Source organism: Cololabis saira, chromosome 2 (genome assembly GCF_033807715.1).
Source record: "Cololabis saira isolate AMF1-May2022 chromosome 2, fColSai1.1, whole genome shotgun sequence".
Lineage (NCBI taxonomy): Eukaryota > Metazoa > Chordata > Actinopteri > Beloniformes > Belonidae > Cololabis > Cololabis saira.
Genome location: NC_084588.1, coordinates 32,141,426 through 32,161,011, shown reverse-complemented (window position 1 = coordinate 32,161,011; position 19,586 = coordinate 32,141,426). Strand labels below are relative to the sequence as shown.

General features: G+C 39.5%; 1 protein-coding gene across 1 annotated transcript in view; it reads left to right on the top strand.

Annotated features, from left to right (window-relative positions):
- The window catches only part of mindy2 (MINDY lysine 48 deubiquitinase 2), a 24,815-nt gene extending 5,229 nt beyond the window's left edge, over nt 1-19,586 (top strand). The window contains exons 3-9 of the mRNA XM_061743560.1: nt 1,292-1,356; nt 9,033-9,191; nt 10,472-10,574; nt 12,113-12,255; nt 13,131-13,304; nt 14,209-14,394; nt 15,356-19,586. Coding sequence (XP_061599544.1) covers nt 1,292-1,356; nt 9,033-9,191; nt 10,472-10,574; nt 12,113-12,255; nt 13,131-13,304; nt 14,209-14,394; nt 15,356-15,541 — 1,016 coding nt within the window. The 3' untranslated portion in view covers nt 15,542-19,586. The remainder of the gene's footprint in view (nt 1-1,291; nt 1,357-9,032; nt 9,192-10,471; nt 10,575-12,112; nt 12,256-13,130; nt 13,305-14,208; nt 14,395-15,355) is intronic.

Sequence of the window (19,586 nt, the reverse complement as noted above, 5' to 3'; positions counted from 1 at the left end):
TCCATTCACACACATTCACACACTGCGTCTTTATCCATACAGTTTATGGACACTTTATCAGTTATTAACTTAATATCATAGATACTAAGGACACTTTAACACGTAGACTGGAGAAGCCAGGTTGGTATTCTTGACTTCTGATTGACAGACATCTGCTCTATATTCTAAGCCACGGCTGCTCCAACACGGCTGTTCCCTGCTGTGTACATGTTGAGGTGAAACCACTTAGCTGGCTAGCACCCGCTAGAAAAAGACCTGACTTGTGGTCAAATCTTTAAGTATAAGCCGTCAAGTCGGAGCATCTTTTGAAATGAAACTCCTGTATTCTTAAGTGTATAACACATGTACAAAGTTAATTAATCTGGTTGGTGCAACGGTTTGAAGCTTGTTTAGTTTGTTAAGCATAAGGGAGCATATGAAAGTTAATCTCAGCAAGGAGAAATCATTTTAAAAGTAATTTTTAGTGTAGGTTTTTAGAACCATGTAGGTTTTAGAATCATTCAGCTCGAGTCTAGTCACTAGAAAGAAGGGCTTTTTCCTGAAGGAGCTCTCTTCCTTCTAGATGCTTTTTTGTACTTGTTTGGATGTTGTTGACAAGGGGTTGATGGTTTTCCTCTGACCAATTCTCAGTGTTGACAGTGTACTGTGATGCTCTTGCCAGTTCATACTAAATTAATAATCCTATGTGGAATCTTGTGAAAAATGCTTGAACAAGACATTGAAAATAAGAAGTCAAATGCAATAGCAAGGGCATGTTTGTATGGCTTTCCTTGCTGTAGCTGGAATTTTCATCAACAGCTAGGCAAGCCTAAGCACTGTCTTTGTCACCCGTGTTTATGGCTTGCCTTTTTATAAAAGTATTTTCAAGATTTGTTTTGTTAAGACTCATCCCATTGTTTGGTCTGCCAGTGATTAGAAAGCAGCATGTTTGTGGTGCTGATCAGGCTGAAGCAGCAGGGGCAGGACATCTGCCAGGCTGGGCCCTCTGCCGGAGCCAGTGTTGCTACAGATTCAAGGTGATGGAGCTCTTCAGTGGCACCATAGTGGACAGTGTGGGGTTGGTGCTTAGCCTGTGTAACTGGCACAACCCCTTTTTTTCCTTTTTTAAATGATAATACCAACAATACAAAAAAACCCAACCAAATGAGAATCAGAAACATTTCAAAGCATGCAGCAGACTCTCAAGAGATTCTTAAGCTGCAGTATAAACGCCATGTGATTTTCTTTTCCAAACAAGGTAGTAAGTTCTTTGTGTCAGATGACTCAACATCTCTGTTTCTGTCCCCTCTAGGTGACTACATTCTGGAAACCAAGCCTAAAGAGATATCAGAGGCTCAGAGGCTAAACTACGAGCAGGTAAGGCCGGCCTAATCATTGCAGTGTAAATTATTAAGCAGGTGTGTGTTTTTGCTTATGTGTGTGCATCGGTAAGCTGCTGACTATTCTTGGTACATGGAGCACAGGGCTTTTGGGATGAATTCACTCTCCCTTCTCTCTCTCTCTCTCTGTGCCACTGTGTGTGAAAAACATAATTACAGAAGTTTAATGCAAGATCTCTTATAGACATATTGCAAATGTCTACATTTTCTTTTCTAATTTGCCCATTTTGTCCAGTATGACCGCCCTGGTCTCTTGCAGAAACATTTAATTTTCAATTTAATTTTATTTCTATTTCTATTTCTATCTCCTCTATTACAACAGAAGTTGTCTCTAGGTACTTTAAGGTGCACAAACGTGTAGAGGGCAACTGCTTACTCGCACTAATGCAAGTTTGTACATTTGCATGGAGGTAGCAGAGGTCAGCGAATGTCCCGTAAAATGGAAATAAGCATTGAGCTGATAGCTAACCGCATGAAACTGCAGCTTAGCTTTCTCCCACTGCTCTATAGGTTACATAAGATGAGTCTTGCAAGGCCCGGGGAACAACAGGGGTCAGGAGTGTCAGATTATGTCGTTTCACATGGCGGCAAATGCTTAGAGACGCATGGCTGGGTTCAACTCCCAGCTATTACTGAGGCTGCATTTGTGTGGCTTACCATGAAAGGCACTTGGAGATGGAATCTCCATCTTCTCGCTTTCTCGCATCTCCACTGCCTGTCTATGGCGTAGGAGGGGCCTTGCTTCTTCTCCTCTTGCAAGGCAGCAGTCTAGCACATCTGTGAATGATTTGAAGCCACACTCAACCCTCATTTAGAGAGGAAGAAAATAATGTGTAGTTTCCTCATAGATCCTCACTGGAATACGCTTTCTAAATTTAAGCTGAGCTCAAATACTACTACTTAAATAAATCAGTGTTTTCCCCAGCCTGCATAGTTGGAGTAAGGGAGTGGTTAGCATTTGGATGGCCTTGTTATTATGGAGGTCTAATTCTAGACGCTGCACAGGGAGCATGTTTATGTATGTGGGTTTCGTCATGTCCGTTTGCCATCTGTGCTTGTGCTGTGGTTGGTTCACACAACACTTGGAGTCTAGGGTGGGCAGGCCTCAAGGAAACTACAATATCCTTATCAAACAAATGTCCATTTCTTGTGAAATTGTTGTAAAATGTGCAATTATTTCTTCCTGTGACTAGATAGAACTGTAGGACTTCATAACAGAAGTTATACTATTTATATCATCGGCTTGAAAAAGAAAAAACAGCATCTGTCATAGGAGAGCATTTGGATTAAAATAGCAGCTGGCTGGCTGCTCTTTAGCCTTTTGTTAGATATTTAACCAGCAGGGACGAGGAACCGAAGGTGTACTTTTGCTCTCCTTTTTTCTCATTGGTTTTAGTTCAAGAAGGTGAATCATCCATGCGGACTGTTCAGCCATTGGAACAAATGGGCTATAGTGCATAAGACACAGCTTGTTTTAATTTTAAATAATTAGCTGTAACAGAGTCCCGCCATTGGTCTCAAAAAGCATTACTTTCTGATCTTGTGTGTGCTCTTATACCGCTCATTTAATGATAAATAAATAAATACAGTTTTCTATACATATCGTTGGTGTCTTCTACTTAAACAAAAACATGATGAGGATGATGGTGATGTCAGAGGGAGACATTTATCCTAAAAGGATCATAATAGTAATATAGTGTAGTATACTGCCGAATGGTTGAGTGTGTGGGGGCAGACTTTGCTATCAGTTGCATAGGTTAGGTTTATGGGAGTAAATAATGTAATCCCTGGTACAAAAAAGACTATCTTCATGAATTATATTGTCAGTTTATGTCGACTATTATAACAAAGGATCATCTTTGGGTTTTTTTTGTTTTTTTTTCTATGACGTAGTTCATCGTCACACTGCCTTTCCTCTTTCACATGTAATTTCTTTGAGTTGCATCAGCACGTTAATCCTTGTTTTGGTGACTTCCTTTTTCCTCTTATTTCCATTGCTTTCAAAACCATCAATTCATGTGAACTTGACTTGAACTGAGGCGTCTTATTCATGGTTTCTGCTCCATTACCTCACCCGTTTATAATTTATGAGGATTTTCTGTTTTCTTTTCTTGTGGTTTTGACCTTTCATTCATAAAATCTTTAAACTGATACCCTTTTGTTTTCTCAAACATCTTTGTTATTACAAAAACATCTAAGAACAAACATCGGTAGAACCACTAGCTTAAAAAAAAACCCTCTTTTCCTCTAATCTGAGCTTTAGATGAAGTAGCAGCTCTCTCGTGTTTCAAATGCTTTAATTTATGTTCAGTCACATCCATATGCATGCACGTGACATACGCATAACAGCTGCACTCCCTGTTATGATAAATGTTGCATTGACATACATCTCAACCATAGAATGCATTTGTCCTTATGAATTAAAATCTTTGTCGGTAGTGATATTTACAGTCGAAGTGCTTATACTTTATACAGTTATTACATAAGTATATGGATTTTGAGCCTTAAATGTATGCTTATTTAATATGGAAATTGCTACACAGCTGACAAAACATGTTTTCTTACCAAATGGGACCACTTTCTTAAAAAAATAAATCATTATAGTAACCAGCTCCCTTATCTTTGCTTTGTCTTACTGTTATCTGTCAAAAACTCATTATCTCTACCCCGGCTTCAGTTTTTGCATACATTTTGGCTGGAAATCAACTAAGAGAAAAACCAGCAGAGGGGCCAAGACACTCAACCTGAACACACTAAGTAAAAAGACAGAGAGGTAACGGCAAAGTGCTGCTCTGATGTTACACAGTGGAAGTGCATCCAACTTGCAGCTGTGAGTGATGTAGTACTTGTCATCTGAGCTCCAAGTGCTCATCTGCTCATGGAGCCCTCAACCCTAAAGTGATGAGATGTGTGTGGTCCATTAAACAGTCCTGCAAATCCTATCATCGCTGCTGCTCATAAGCATCTTAATCCACACACTTAGATGAGCCAGCTGCAGGCTTTTCACCCTAGATCTGCACACCAAGTGTTACAAATGGGGCAGCTCACCGCTCATGGGATGTTGATGATCTCTACTGTTGAACAGAAAATAGTCACACACCATGATATTACTGTTCTATATTGTAGAATTACAGGTTTTCATGGAAGACAAAGATTCACAATTACGTTTTAGATATTATTGTAGTAAATCTTTACTTGAAACATGTTTTTTTTTTTTTAAATAAGTATGCATTTGTAGTACATTAAACTGCGGCTCCATTTGAAATCAATTTGAATCAAGTGGAAATCACTGACGGCTACGCACAGAGCTCAGCTGCAACACCTGCCTTATCTCAGAGTTGGATTGAAGCAGAGGTTGAGAGCCAGCTGGGAAAGGGAGATTGCAGGAATTAGCTGCTTTTATGGGTTCTCAGGTGTGTGGTGCATTTATCTATGTAAACTACTGTAGGCCCTCTCATGTACATGCAGTGCAGTTAGAATCTGGTTTTCTCATTAAATCCTCCGACAATTACAGAATGAAAACTAGTGAAATAACATGTTATTTTCAAGAATTCAGCTACTGTTTCAAAATATACTGTTCTGTATATGTTTTATTGCCCACCTCTGTACCTGAAAATGTAAAAACCAGGGAAACAGTCAGTACAAATAAGAACAGTTTATAAAGTTTTCTTACTGAAAACTTAAAAAAACTGTTCATGCTTATTAGCTTTATTTACAATAGATTTTAGACCTTGTTTTGAACTTTTTTTTTTAAATCACTAGGGGAGCAGTCCCAAAAGTGTTTCTATCATATCAAGTTTCCCATTGTACACACACAATTTACATCAGTGCACTGATCATACGCAGTGTCTTGCTGAAATAAGCAAGACCTTTTTATGGAAGAAACTATTTTGTGTAAATGGCAGTATAAGGTGCTTAGCATAAAGTATAAGGTGTTTAGCATGTGGACATTGTTCTGAATTCATGGAGACTTCACTGATATGTTATGATATACCACCTGTGAGCTCAGGAGGGGCCGTGTTGGTTGGGGTCATTGTGTTATGGGCAGTCCCTGAATGCGTGGGCCTCAGCGTGCTGATCGTTGGCGTTCACAACTGGCTCCCGGGGACTCTAACCTCTCTGGAGGGAAAGAAGACTGAACTTGTGTGTAGGGGTGGGTATTGGGAAGGACCTCACGATACGATACGCATCACGATACTTGAGCCACGATACGATACACATTGCGATATCCCGATTATGCGATATCCCGATTATTATATTCTACATAGTTCACCGAAAAATTTAAAAATGCATTACACATCTTAAAATCCAAGTTGTATATATGTACATCAGATGATAGTGATGGATCTTAAAATCCGAGTTGCACGTTCATCAGATTATAGTGACAATTCATGGGACAAACTGAGTCAAAACAATGTTTTATTATAACTATACAAGCTAAAGTTACAACACATTTGTATATGTTTTTCATATTATTTACATCATATGAAATTAACATTAAATTTAGTATGAGGTTGCTTTAATTATGTGGCAAATGATAATAAACACAAGAAAGATGGGTACTAAAACCAAGGACAGGCACAGTGATTAGTCAGTATAGATATAAATCCATAAATAAATAAACCTCTGTCCATTATTTTTCATTTTTTAAGGACAGGCAATTGTGTTATATAAAAAATAAATTATAAAATGAAATAAAACGTGAAATAAAACCTGAGCTCAGTGCAGGTCCCTCCCAGGGTTGGTGGAGAGTGGCAATGCCCAGGACTGTCACTTAGGTAGGAGCACTGGGTGATAAAATGGGAAAGAAATCGGGGATAAAAAATATTTAAAAAAAAAAAGAAAAAAAAAATCGATATTCAAATTTTGAACTATAGCTATAGTTGGCCTCACTTCAATGCACAGCCCAAGTTCTGGAACCCGTCTGCTTGAGAAGGGTTTGACCTTATTTGAGTTGATCATGGTGGGAGGCATTGAGCTAGATGGCCTTACTTGTTCTACTGGGGGACTTCATTGCTCACGTGGGTAATAATAGTATTAGCAGGAATGGCATGATTGAGTACCGGTATATATGGCACCAGGACACTGTGGGTCGTAGTTTGGTAATTATGTTCATAAATGGAGCATCAGATTTGTGGCCATATCTTCTGGATGCTCAGGGGAAGAGAGGAACTGAGCTGTTGACTGATTACCATTTGGTGGTGAGTTAGATCAGATGGCAGGGCAAGATGCCGCACAGACCCAGTTTCCCCAAACGCATAGTGAGGGTTGCTGGGAATATCTGACAGAAGAACCTGTCAGAAAGTTCTTCAACTCCCATCAAAGCTTCTAGCACAATCCAATGGAGGTGGGAGACATTGAATCTGAGTGAGGCATCTTCTGTGCTTCCATTGTTCAGGGGGCTGCCTGAAGCTGTGGCTGCAATGTTACCAGCGGCAGCTGTAATGACTAGATCAGGTGGTGGACACCCCACGTGAGAGAAGCCATCAAGCAGGAGGAGTTCTACAGGGGTTGGTTAGCATGTCAGATTCTGGAAGCAGCTGAGAGGCACCATTGGGCCAAACACACTAAAGTATCACTGGTTGCTGACTAGGAATGGGCGATAGTTTACCGTTCACGATATACCGTCAAAAAAAATTCCCCACGGTCAGAATTTGTCATCTTATCTAAATCTAAATTCCCGTTGATGTGTTTTTGTGTAAAGCCTGATTTATGGTTCTGCGTTAAATCGACGCAGAGCCTACGGCGTAGGGTACGCGGCGACGCGCGACGTATGGTGCGTGTCGCCACGTACCCTACGCCGTAGGCTCTGCGTTGATTTAATGCAGAACCATAAATCAGGCTTAACAAACATGGCGGAAGGCGGATCTGAGAGCGAGGAGCTCATTGTTAAACGAGGCTCCAGCTCCGTTATCTGGAACTGGTTTGGATTTATAAAGAGTGACGAGGAGCAAACATCATCTATTATATGCATAGTCTGCAAAAAAAACAGTGAGTGCAAAGGATGGCAATACAAGTAATTTATTATGTATTTTACATTATATATTATTATATATAACATATTATTATATATAACAGCTGCTGCTGGGGTCTCCACCAGAGTGGTGTAATAATTGGTGTAGTTTAGTAGCATTTAATATTCTTTTAGAGCAGTGTTTTGGGGGCTCCAAAGACTGAATGTGGGGATAGATTTATAGTTAAAAAGATGGAGTTGAATTGGTATTTTTTTATCGTCATTTTTATCGTTATCGGGATAAATACCAGAAATGATCGTGATACATTTTTTGTCCATACCAACCGTCCCTATTGCTGACGCAAAAACTTTGGGGTCAAAGGAGTTTGGAGAAGTCTTGGATAGTGACTTTCAAGTTTCAGTTTGCAAGAAGATTCTGGCAAACTGTGAGACAGCTGAAATGGGGAAAGCAGTGCTTTATCAACAGCATGTAAAGCGGGGCTAGAGAGGGCTGAGTCTGTTCCCTCTGGGATGGGCTTGCCCATTACTGGAGCTGAGGTTGCCCAGGTAGCTACAAAGCTCCATGGCGGCAGGGCTCTGGGGGTGGATGAGATCCACCCTGAGTTCCTGGATGTTGTAGGGCTATCTTGATTAACACGCCTCTGCAACCTTATCTGGGCTTTGGGGACAGTCCCTCTGGGTTGGAAGACTGGGGTGGTGGTTCCTAGGGGTGGGTATTGGGAAGGACCTCACGATACGATACGCATCACGATACTTGAGCCACGATACGATACACATTGCGATATCCCGATTATGCGATATCCCGATTATTATTCACCGAAAATTTTAAAAAGGCATTACACATCTTAAAATCCGAGTTGTATATATGTACATCAGATGATAGTGATGGATCTTAAAATCCGAGTTGCACGTTCATCAGATTATAGTGACAATTCATGGGACAAACTGAGTCAAAACAATGTTTTATTATAACTATACAAGCTAAAGTTACAACATATTTGTATATGTTTTTCATATTATTTACATCATATGAAATTAACATTAAATTTAGTATGAGGTTGCTTTAATTATGTGGCAAATGATAATAAACACAAGAAAGATGGGTACTAAAACCAAGGACAGGCACAGTGATCAGTCAGTATAGATATAAATCCATAAATAAATAAACCTCTGTCCATTATTTTTCATTTTTTAAGGACAGGCAATTGTGTTATATAAAAAATAAATTATAAAATGAAATAAAACGTGAAATAAAACCTGAGCTCAGTGCAGGGCCCTCCCAGGGTTGGTAGAGAGTGGCAATGCCCAGGACTGTCACTTAGGTAGGAGCACTGGGTGATATAATGGGAAAAAAATCGGGGATAAAAAAAAAAAAAAAAAAAAAAAATCGATATTCAAATTTTGAATATCGATATTGAATCGGCTGGAAAAGTATCGCGATATATTGCCATATCGATATTTTTGCCCACCCCTAGTGGTTCCCTTTTTAAGAGGGAGGACCAGTGGGTTTTATTCCAATTACAGGGGCATCACATTCCTCGGCCTCCCTGGTAAAGTCCTTGCAAGGGTACTGGAGAAGAGTCCGATTGATCACTGAACCTTTAATTCACGGGGACTAGCTCTTTACACAGTTTGTCTCATTGTTCTGTATCTTATATGTGTGCACTTTTTTTTTCTAGAACATGAGTGATGCCATGGCAGTACTGCACAAGCTGCAGACGGGTCTGGACGTAAACGTGAAGTTCACTGGGGTGCGGGTCTTTGAGTACACCCCAGAATGCATTGTGTTTGATCTGCTTGACATCCCTCTTTACCATGGCTGGCTTGTTGACCCGCAGGTGAGATGGATCTTAATTTATTTTTTAAGTCCTTAAAACGTGACTTGTTCTGTTCTCCTCTTCCTATCCACCATCTATACAGAAATAATAATAATAATAATAATAATAATAATAATAATAATAATAATAATAATAATAATAGAAATCAATACAGAAATATTTTCAAGTTAAGTCATTTTTTTCTGTTTGGGGCTACTTTCAAACTGGTATTTCAATTCATTGTTGCTTTTTGTAGCCCCACTTTTTGTATGTGACATATAGATTATTAGGTTGACAGATAACAAAGAGGATGATTATGCAGGATGAAAAATGGCAAAAGAAGGTATATGTACATATTTGTACGAAGGAAAAGTGGACAATTAATGATTAATTTGTTTTTAAAAAAAAGAAGGAAATTAAGTGTCTAAATAGCCTGGAACAGTATGACTGAATGAATAACACAATTGTATCTATAGAATAAATATAACCAACCAAATCTTTAAGTTGAGGTTTTAGAGATTTAATGCATTTTCTCCATCTCTAACAGATACCGTACTTTTTATTGCAAATGCGGTGTGATGAAGCATTAGGTTTTAATCAACCAACTTTCTTTATAGAAGCAATAAGGGAATATAAACATATTTGCTGTTAATGGATGTCAGCCATTCCCTTCTGGAGATATTTACAGATCTACTAGAAAAACTTACATCAGGGCATCAGATATACGTGCTGAAAAATTGATTTAAAAAATATGAGAGCCGTTCAGACTTTGCTCCCTATATTTTTTCTATCCTTTTCTGAGCTTGTCAACGTCCAAACTTGTCCTATCTATACAATCCAAAAGTAACTTATTAAACAATCTGCATTTTTTTTCAAGTTCTACCCTGTATCACATAAAAATCAATGTCTGTAGATGGGGTATGTTCCAGCTCTTCCCATGGTTTGAATTTAGGTCTGAAAAGTATGGAAGCAAGGAGTCTTCCAGTCTTTTTGTTGTTTCTTGAACCGCTCCTGTTTTTAATGTTTGGTGGGGCAGAGCTTAGAGTATACTGGCCATAGGCCTTTGAGCATTCTTCAGGAATCGATCTTGGAAAAATAGATAATTTCCTTCAATCTTCTAAAGCGTCTAAATGTACCAGATATCGAAAGGAATAGTCCATAGTAGCCAAACCTTAGCATTGTTTTTTGTTCCTTATCGGGTCTAGTGTAAATGTGCTGCTGCTTTCAGTACATGATCTCCAACTCCAAAGCTTTTGGTGAATGTTATTTCCCACCGTTTTTATCTTTATCTTTGTTTGCAGATGCAGGACATTGTCAAGGCTGTTGGCAACTGCAGCTACAACCAGCTGGTAGAGAAGATCATATTCTGCAAACAATCAGACCGCAGCGAGCTGGCAGGAGAAGGTGAGAGCTTTCTCATCACTCCTCATGTTGACCTGCCTGACTTCTCACCTATCTCCCATCTCTACTTCACCCCACTGAGGCAAAGTGGTTCACTCTAGTGAAAAATAAAAGAGATTTTGAGACTTTCTTCCCATTACATGACACGTTTACTGACCTACTTAGTACAAAAACCTTCTGAATGGAAGCCCAGGCTTGGTTTGACTAAAACTGGGTCATACATGTGACTAAAAGATCTCTTTCTTCAACTCGCAGTTTTCTTACAGCTGCCTGTAACTTTTTAACCAAATGTTTGCTTCAAAGTCGACGGATCAAGACCTTGGTCAGTGATGTACTGATATGGGACATATATGCCACTTTTGCACTAGTATCGGTTGAGCCCGGCTCCGCTCGGCGCGGTACGGCACGGTTCCACCCGTGTGTTTTCGCATTGCCAGGGGAGAAGCGGGCAGGTTTGGGTGAAGCTGCTGTGACGTACTCGATTGCGCAACCGCTTTGTTCATGTCGCGCTGATGAGAAATCAGCTGGAGCCGGGAGCGGCTGAGAGTAAAACAGCCCGTCTACATCCCTTTTTAAATTTTTTCTCCTCAGCCACCAGGTTTATGAACATCTGCACCTCAGAGTTGGATCACCAAACAGACGTTTTGCGCTTTATAATAAAATCGCTGCGAGCCGCGAGTCGCCTCGCTCTGACTCCCGCTTCCTGATTCAAACGTCTGACGGCCCCGCCCCCCGACCAATCAGAGGCGCGGAGGGTGGTGACGGCCCCGCCCCCCGACCAATCGGTGGCGAGGAGGGTGGTGACGTCAGAAATAGTCCCTTCTCAGCCCGCAAAGAACCTGGCTGAAATGGTTACAGAAAAAAGTATCGACTTGGAGCGGCTTTACCCGTCTCAGCCCTAGTGCGAAAGCGCAAAATGGGGCCATAGCGGGTAGAACCGGGGAGAAGTGAGACTAATGCAAAAGCGCCATTACTCTTTGCTATTGTAGTTCCGCATTTGCAGTCCATGCAAAACTAGAAGAACTGCCTTTTCAGCAGATGAATTTGTGATGAGCCTAAAAAGGCTGATAAAACTTGGGAAGTCAAACATCTCTGATTTTTGTCAATAATCATCATGCTATTTTATTGAATTGTTGGTTTCTTTACCACCGGTTTCTAAAATCCTGCAGGATAGACCTTTTGTTTTTCTTTTTGCCTGTTTGACTGTCTGTTTGACTGTGTATCCAACACATGTCCAATATTTCTCAGCCTACATTTACTACACAAACATTACTATGAGCCGTTCCAGCAGCGTAGAGTTGGTAAAGTTCAAATAATGATTAGAGATGGTACAGAGTTTTGATAAGTGAGTGGAGATTGTTCGATACGTGACTCGTTATATAGGCTGTTGTTTCATGTATGGGTAACTAACCGAGGTCAGTAGTGTATTCTAAGTTCTGCTGAAATGACTAAAACAAAACCATAAGGATTAAAACTTATATAGACGCATCTTGCATTCCTAAACCAACACTGTGTTTCTACCTCCTCTTCTCGTGGCGTAGGCATCGTAGCGGAGCAGTTTCTGAGCAGCACAGCCACCCAGCTGACATACCACGGCTTGTGTGAGCTCACGTCCACTGTTCAGGAGGGAGAGCTCTGTGTCTTTTTCAGGAATAACCACTTCAGCACCATGATCAAATTCAAGGTAAGCACATAAAGTATTGACAACAGATTGACTTTAATGTAGAATTCAGCATATGCGCATGATTCTGGAGTTACAGTTGAGGTTTATGTGTGTAGAGCTTAAAATGGGTCAGTGGTTCATGTAGTCCTCTGTCCTACCAGTCAGTGGCAAGAGAAGAAGCCTTTGTGTTTTACTGTGCTTTGCTGCCACCACTAGTGTGTTATTGTGAATAATAAACAATGCCGTATAAGTGAGGTTGCTTAAGTTGTGTGCGAGAGACAGTTGAATGTCTTAGTATCCATTTATTAATATATAATCGTCATTTAGTTGATTATTATTGTATCTTTTTATTAAATGTTTAATATTATTTACATTAAACTTCGAAAAAACAGGTGCTACCTTCTCTTCTCTCTTTAAATTCCTTGTTCCTGTTCGATTGAAGCCAGTCGTTATTTTCTCGTAGCAGTTATTACACAGACTTGTTATAACATGGTAGTCAAACTTATAAAAACAAAGTTTTTAATTTACAACAGGTACACAATCATAGGTCAGTATTTGTCTAAAAATGCCTGTGTCTTATCTGTAACAACTCCTGCTCACAGCTGGCTAGACACATAACTGCAGCTGGAACAGACCTTTCCTGTTATCTACAAGAGGGGAAGTGAGTCTGCAAACTTTCATTTTGAAGAGAGCACTGTTGTTGCCAATGCAAACAAAGCTGTGTGTGTATATCCAATAACACTCGTCAGGACAGCCATAGTTGTGTTGTAGTCACTTTCCTGAAAAATAATAATAATAATACTACAGACTTTATGTGTGTACAACAGTGGAAGCCACGTATGTAGCCTGAAAATGATGAGACGTGTGTGAGTAACGTGTACGCTGCTGTTTTCTAGGGCCAGCTCTACCTTCTGGTTACAGACCAGGGTTTCCTGACGGAGGAGAAGGTTGTCTGGGAGAGTCTGCACAACGTTGATGGAGACGGAAACTTCTGTGACTCAGACTTCAGGTTGCGACCTCCTTCTGATCCAGAGACGGTGTACCACGGCCAACAGGACCAGATAGACCAGGTCTGAGCACTGGTGCAGACAAGAGTAGCAGAATGGGGAGGAATCTGCCACAAACCTTGATGTTCTTATTTTAGAAGTGGGTTTTTTGTTTCTTGCTTTATTTTACACGTCAGTATACCACAAAAGTCAAGACAGACCATAAACTCTCAGCTCCCTAGTCCTGACTGTGTACTCATTTTATATCAGTTCAGGGAAATAAGAAGAAATAGTAGGGGAGATAAAATAACATATACATTGCATTAGTACCGGTAAACACAAAAAAAAGATAAAGAATAGCAAACACACACAAAAATAAAAACACACCATAATCTTAAATTGAAAACAAAATATTAACTACTTTTTATACATACAGGACTGTCTCAGAAAATTAGAATATTATGATTTTCTGTAATGCAATTACAGAAACAAAAATGTCATACATTCTGGATTAATTACAAATCAACTGAAATATTGCAAGCCTTTTATTATTTAATATTGCTGATCATGGTTTACAGCTTAAGAAAACTCAAATATCCTATCTCAAAAAATTTGAATATTCTGGGAATCTTAATCTTAAACTATAAACCATAATCAGCAATATTAAAATAATAAAAGGCTTGCAATATTTCAGTTGATTTGTAATGAATCCAGAATGTATGACATTTTTGCATTACAGAAAATAACGAACTGTATCACAATATTCTAATTTTCTGAGACAGTCCTGTACATTGTAGCCTGAAAATCCCTCATCTTTGCACTTTAGCACAAACAAATTAAAAATTGTAGAATATAATGCATAATAGAAGGTTTGGTAACTAATGAATTAGACTATAGTTACTTAGTATGGAAATCAACTATGAAAATGTTATAATGACACCCTTTATGTCTCCATGTGTTTGTGTGTGTTCATGTCTGCGGCTGTCAGGACTATCTGATGGCGCTGTCGCTGCAGCAGGAGCAGCAAAGCCAAGACTTGCAGTGGGAGCAGCTGCCTGAAGGCATCAGCGACCTGGAGCTGGCGAAGAAGCTGCAGGAAGAGGAGGACCGGCGTGCCTCCCAGTACTACCAGGAGCAGGAGCAGGAGCAGGCTGCAGCAGCAGTGCAGGGACAGGTGAAGACGGGGAGAGAGAGAGATCAAAACAGTTGCGGGCAGGAGGAGATGTAGGAGTTTGAAGAAATGTGGGGAATTTAATTACGGCTTCGGCAAGTAGATGGACGTCTGCATCAGAGAGCTTGTATTACAAAGGAGAAACCAGTAATGTAATGGGACTGTGGCAAGAATCAAATATGCTGTACTTTGAGTAAGACATTAAAAAAATGAACAAGGGCAGTGGTCAGAAGAGAGGAACAATCCTCAAAGTTGTTTTGATTTAAAAAAAAAAAAAGAAGTATCTCACAGCTAATTAGGTTAATAGACAGCCAATCAGTGTTACGATTGGCTTGAAGAGTAAGAGCGCAGAGACGGGGAGGAATCCACCACTCAGTGGAAGACGATGTGAGCAAGTTGTTAAATAATCAAATACGGCTTCTCCATGTCAAATTACAAATAATTTGGGGATGTCATCATCTGCAGTACAGTATTTCTTTAAATGATTCTGAGAAACCAGAGAAATCTCTGCATTCAGGGATGAGGCTGAAAACTAATGTTCAATGTTGTTCCTGCTGTATTTAAAATAGACACGATGCTGTAACTGAAATGACTGACTGCACGGGCTTATGAGCACTTTATGAGCCACATTAGTAAACAGCCTGTCCTTGCATACACACATCCAGGTCTAGTTCTCAGTATCAACCGAGTTGAAGTACACAGTTCCCCTGTAGTCTGATAACTGATGCACCATTTATGTGTGGCAGAATGTGGTGTGAAATGATTTCACACCACATTCTGCACATCACAACAGAATAGCTCTGATGTGAAGGAGTCTGGGTGCTAAACTGACCGACTTTTCCTAGTCCAAACATTTGATTTAGTCTGTTTCACTGTTTGCTGAGCATTGGAGTTTTTTCATTTACGTTTTACACAATGATCACGTATCTCTAAACTTGTCCTTGTGCTTTTTTGCTTTCTGCAGGGCCAGCAGGAGCCCGGTGAGGGAGGTGAGGTGGACAGAGGAGGCGCAAGACCAAGGGCAGCAGCAGCTGGCGCCGGGACGGCCTCAGCAGCCGGAGCTACACCCAGCCCAGGAAAACAGTCATCAGGCGGGGAAAGAAAAGCCAAGAAAGAGTTGAAAGATAAAGACAAGTGTGTTATTTTGTAACATACAGCGTGTCAGTGTGCGTGTGTTTGTGTGCGTGCGTGCGTGCGTGTGCGTGTGCGTGCGTGTTCTGTGTATTTGCTTATCTGTGTGAAAGGAGACGGCATTAGTTTTTCCTCGGACGACACACAACATGCTGCCCCTACTCGATGGCAAACAAGGGAAGGATTGAGTAGAGACATGACTAACGCAGGATTGGCTGTTCCCACACCACTGGTGCCTGCTATCCTCTATCCTCAGTGAAACCTGGACATCAGAGGAAGGGACACGACATTAACTACCCCTTATCTTTCATAGAGTTAGGCCAAACTTTGTTACAGGTCGCACAGTGCACTATATTTGTGATGTGGGGTTGAATTTATCTGAGGTGAGGTCTTTTATAGGAAAAATAGGGGTCACCTGAAGAAACAAAGTGTCATCCATTCACCATTTAAAAGAGTTTTATTAATTTTTCACTTTTGCAGCTCATAAGCTCTTGTGTTTTTGTTTATATTTATTAAAAAATAATTAGAAAGATCGACATTTTGTGTTTAGCTGCTGATGCCAAGATTTTGTTTTGTTTATTAGTGTAACAGGTAGCTTTTGGGAGGTTGTTTTTTTTTTTTTTGTAAGCTGAAAAGGGATGTTTTTTTTGTCCTTGCCTGTGGGCAGTCAGTGTAACACCTCATAAGTCACATCTGAAACACCATAAGGGTTAAAAGATGCCAGATAGCTGCCAGACACTGTAGCTCCGTGACAACGCTCACCGCAGCGCTCCCCGTTCAGATTTGCCTTAGCAGAGTAACGCAGTTTTGTATTCTGCTCCGTCTGACAGTGAACGCGAGCTCGTTTTCATGTGTATAACGTTCTTTACATAATACAGCGGTGTGTGGCGTCTCATTTACTGAGCATTACAGATTTAACACGTTTCAGTTTGAAAATGGCCAAATATTTTGTGCTTCTTTTTTTTTTTAATGCCACAAATTTTGGACAAGTAATGTCTTTATGTTGTGATTCTTCACAAAATCTCAATTCGGGAATTTTTTTTTGATTTATTATTTTGTTTGAATTTGTTTCGTAGACATAAGAGTTTGTGGATTAGATTTGTGTTTGATGGCACCCACTTTAAAGTTAACTGCAGTTAAGAAGGCACTTCTCACTCTCGTAGCCTCATTTGGCAGCTTCCTCAAGAGATGCTGTGTGTGTGCAAGATATTTTGATCGTAGTTGTTCAGAAAGGTGATGTGGTTAAACCTTAAAGCCAGGGCATTCTGGGATCCTGGAGAGTGTGGGGGTCGTGACCCTAAAACGATGAACCGCTGCTGCTCCACAGCCAGGTTTCTGACAGAGTTCAATAAGGTCATTTAGCATTTGTGGATTTGAAAACACAAACCTGCATCTAATTTCAAACATGTTACGTCATGATTGAGATATGAGCATGAGTTTTAGCACAAGTTACAAGGCTGAGAACCAACTTGTATCATGCTTCCTCCACCTGGCCAGTGTCTGTTTTTTGTTGTGTTTTTTTAACTCTTTTTTTTTTTTGTGGAACTTTGCATAGGATCTCCTTTGAACTTCATAGAGGATTGAATTGATCTAAAAAAAATGATGATATTTCTGGGAAATAAGACCTGAAAGTCAGATTTTTCACATGTTGAACATGGTGAACTGGTCTGGGAGGTAAAGGATGTGCATTCTGAGCTCTGAAATTCATAGTAATAGATAATCATTCAGGCATCAACTTGAAAGATTGTGTTGGTTTTTGTTTTATTTCAGTGCAGCATTGAGCATGCAAACACATGATGTATATATTTAGCTACTGCATTCTTAAAGTTGATCTAGTTAGTGGTTTGTGCCATTATTACCATGGGACTGCCTCCTGAGACACTTTTATATACATTCCAGTTGGATGCCTTGACTCAAGCCGTCTGTTGCAGGCTGTAGAGACAGTCGTCACAGAAGGTTTTTGCAGTGCTTGTAAAATGGTCTCCTCTTTTTATTTTTATTTATGTTTTTTGGTTGTTTTTTTTTTTGGTTTTTGTTCAGTGAGAACAAATTCACTGTCGGGACAGGATGATTACATGGAAGCTACCTACTGTGTGGGAAACCTTTCTTACGGGCTTTGTGTGATGGCAGCAGGGTGAGCTCAGCATTTGTTTGAGCCAAAGAAGGCTGTGTTTTGTGTATATATCTGTAAAGCCTTACAACATTTCAACATTTTTATACAACACAAGGAAACAGGCGTAATAACATATTGAGACAATCCATACAGTTTTCCACATAAGAACTACTCTCAGGCCTTTTTCAGATGGACATATTCTTCTGTGTCTCTTCAGATAATCTGCTTTTTAAAGGCACACCTCCTCGGCCTGCAGTCACTTCCTCAGTCACGGCTTTTAAGTAGATGTATATGTACACACACACATACACACACACACACAAGTTTGAAATTTACAGTAACACTAGGTTATTTAAGACCCTCATGTTTTGTGCTACACACTAACAAAGATAAAATGGGTGCCCCCAATGAAAAATAAAGATCTCTTTGGACAGCAAGAAGAAATGTTCTCAGTCATATGCACTTTTCAGTTTCATAGCAGCTTGTTATCTAAATATACAACTTTAAATTATAATATTAAATCCAGGGGTAAAAGCAAGAAGCTCAGAGAAGGTGATTGATCAACACTGTTTTTTTTTTTTTTTTTTTTAAACCTCATCTATGTTTCAACCCATTAAATGTTGATCAATCATTCCAGTACAAGTTTAACAATGAAAATTCATCCATGGAAGTTTTCTGTTGGTTTGTATCTGTATAAGTGAAAAGAGTTTTTGAGTGAGATGACCCTTGTTGTTATCATTTTTATTATAATTATTATTATTTCAAAAGTATCCCAGTCAATATGACCAGAATCTCATATTTTTGTTGTAATGGTCACTTCACCCCAGGCTCCTATGATGAAATGTTCAGAAGGACGTTGTGTGTTTGGTGTCTCAAAGTGGTTTCTTGTATGCCTTGTAAAAGTGACGGTGGAGTAAATGCTGTATAATTAGTATTTTGACAAGGTGACCGTTAAACATATAGTTGTTGTAATTGGTTTTGCACTGTTACATTGATATGCACTAACAGAAAAGAAACATACCTCATTTTCTACAAAACATAAATTGTGCAAGAGCGCTTTTCCTTTTTTTTTTGGGATGGGGGGCTACCTTTTTTCTTTTCTTTTAAATGACTATTATGGTCAAAATCATTTTCATGTTGGTTTCTGCTGCTCAGAAGTCAGCTAAGAATAGTTTGAAAAAGTGTAAAAGGGCTTTTCAAATGCTTTGACTCCAAATGAAAGGCTTAATTTGTTGAAGGGTACCAAATCAATAGAGCTTGCTGCAATTTATTATACTACTCAGGTTAGTAGTACACCTATAGCTGTCTAAAGGCCCCCAGTACAGAGGGGTGTGTTGCAGTACTCAGCTCGTAGATAGAAGAATTTAAAGACATTTTTTTGTAAAGAGGCAAACATGTTTAGTCAAATCTGATGCCCGATCCCATCAGAAAAAAACGTAGGTGCCCTTCTAATTTATGTTGTCATTTTTCATCACTAAAACTGCATAATATTCCCAAATGGGAGTGAGAATTTCATAAAAAGGGTAAGGTTTATTTAACAGAGGGAACCATTCACTCTTGTTGTAGGAGACATCCAGAGCTGAACCATCCAAAGGGCAATCTTTTCTTTAATGCAATATCAAACCCCCAGATTTGTCTTTTGAAGCATGTGTAAACTATGGAAAGGAACGTTCGGCACAATAAAAATTTTACTATCTACTACCCCAGGAATATAATTTTACATTGTACGACGTGTTTATATTTCAGACAAGCAGGAGGAACATGTTTGTGAATATGGTAGGTTACTTATTTGTGTTGACATCATTGTTTATCTATTTACTTAAATGACCAAATAATGTATGTAGCCTTTCACATTGTAGTCACATATTGTATAAAGTGATTATATAATATAAATATATATAAAGCAAAATGCCTTATAAACAAGGGATATTCAACCTGATTAGAAATGACC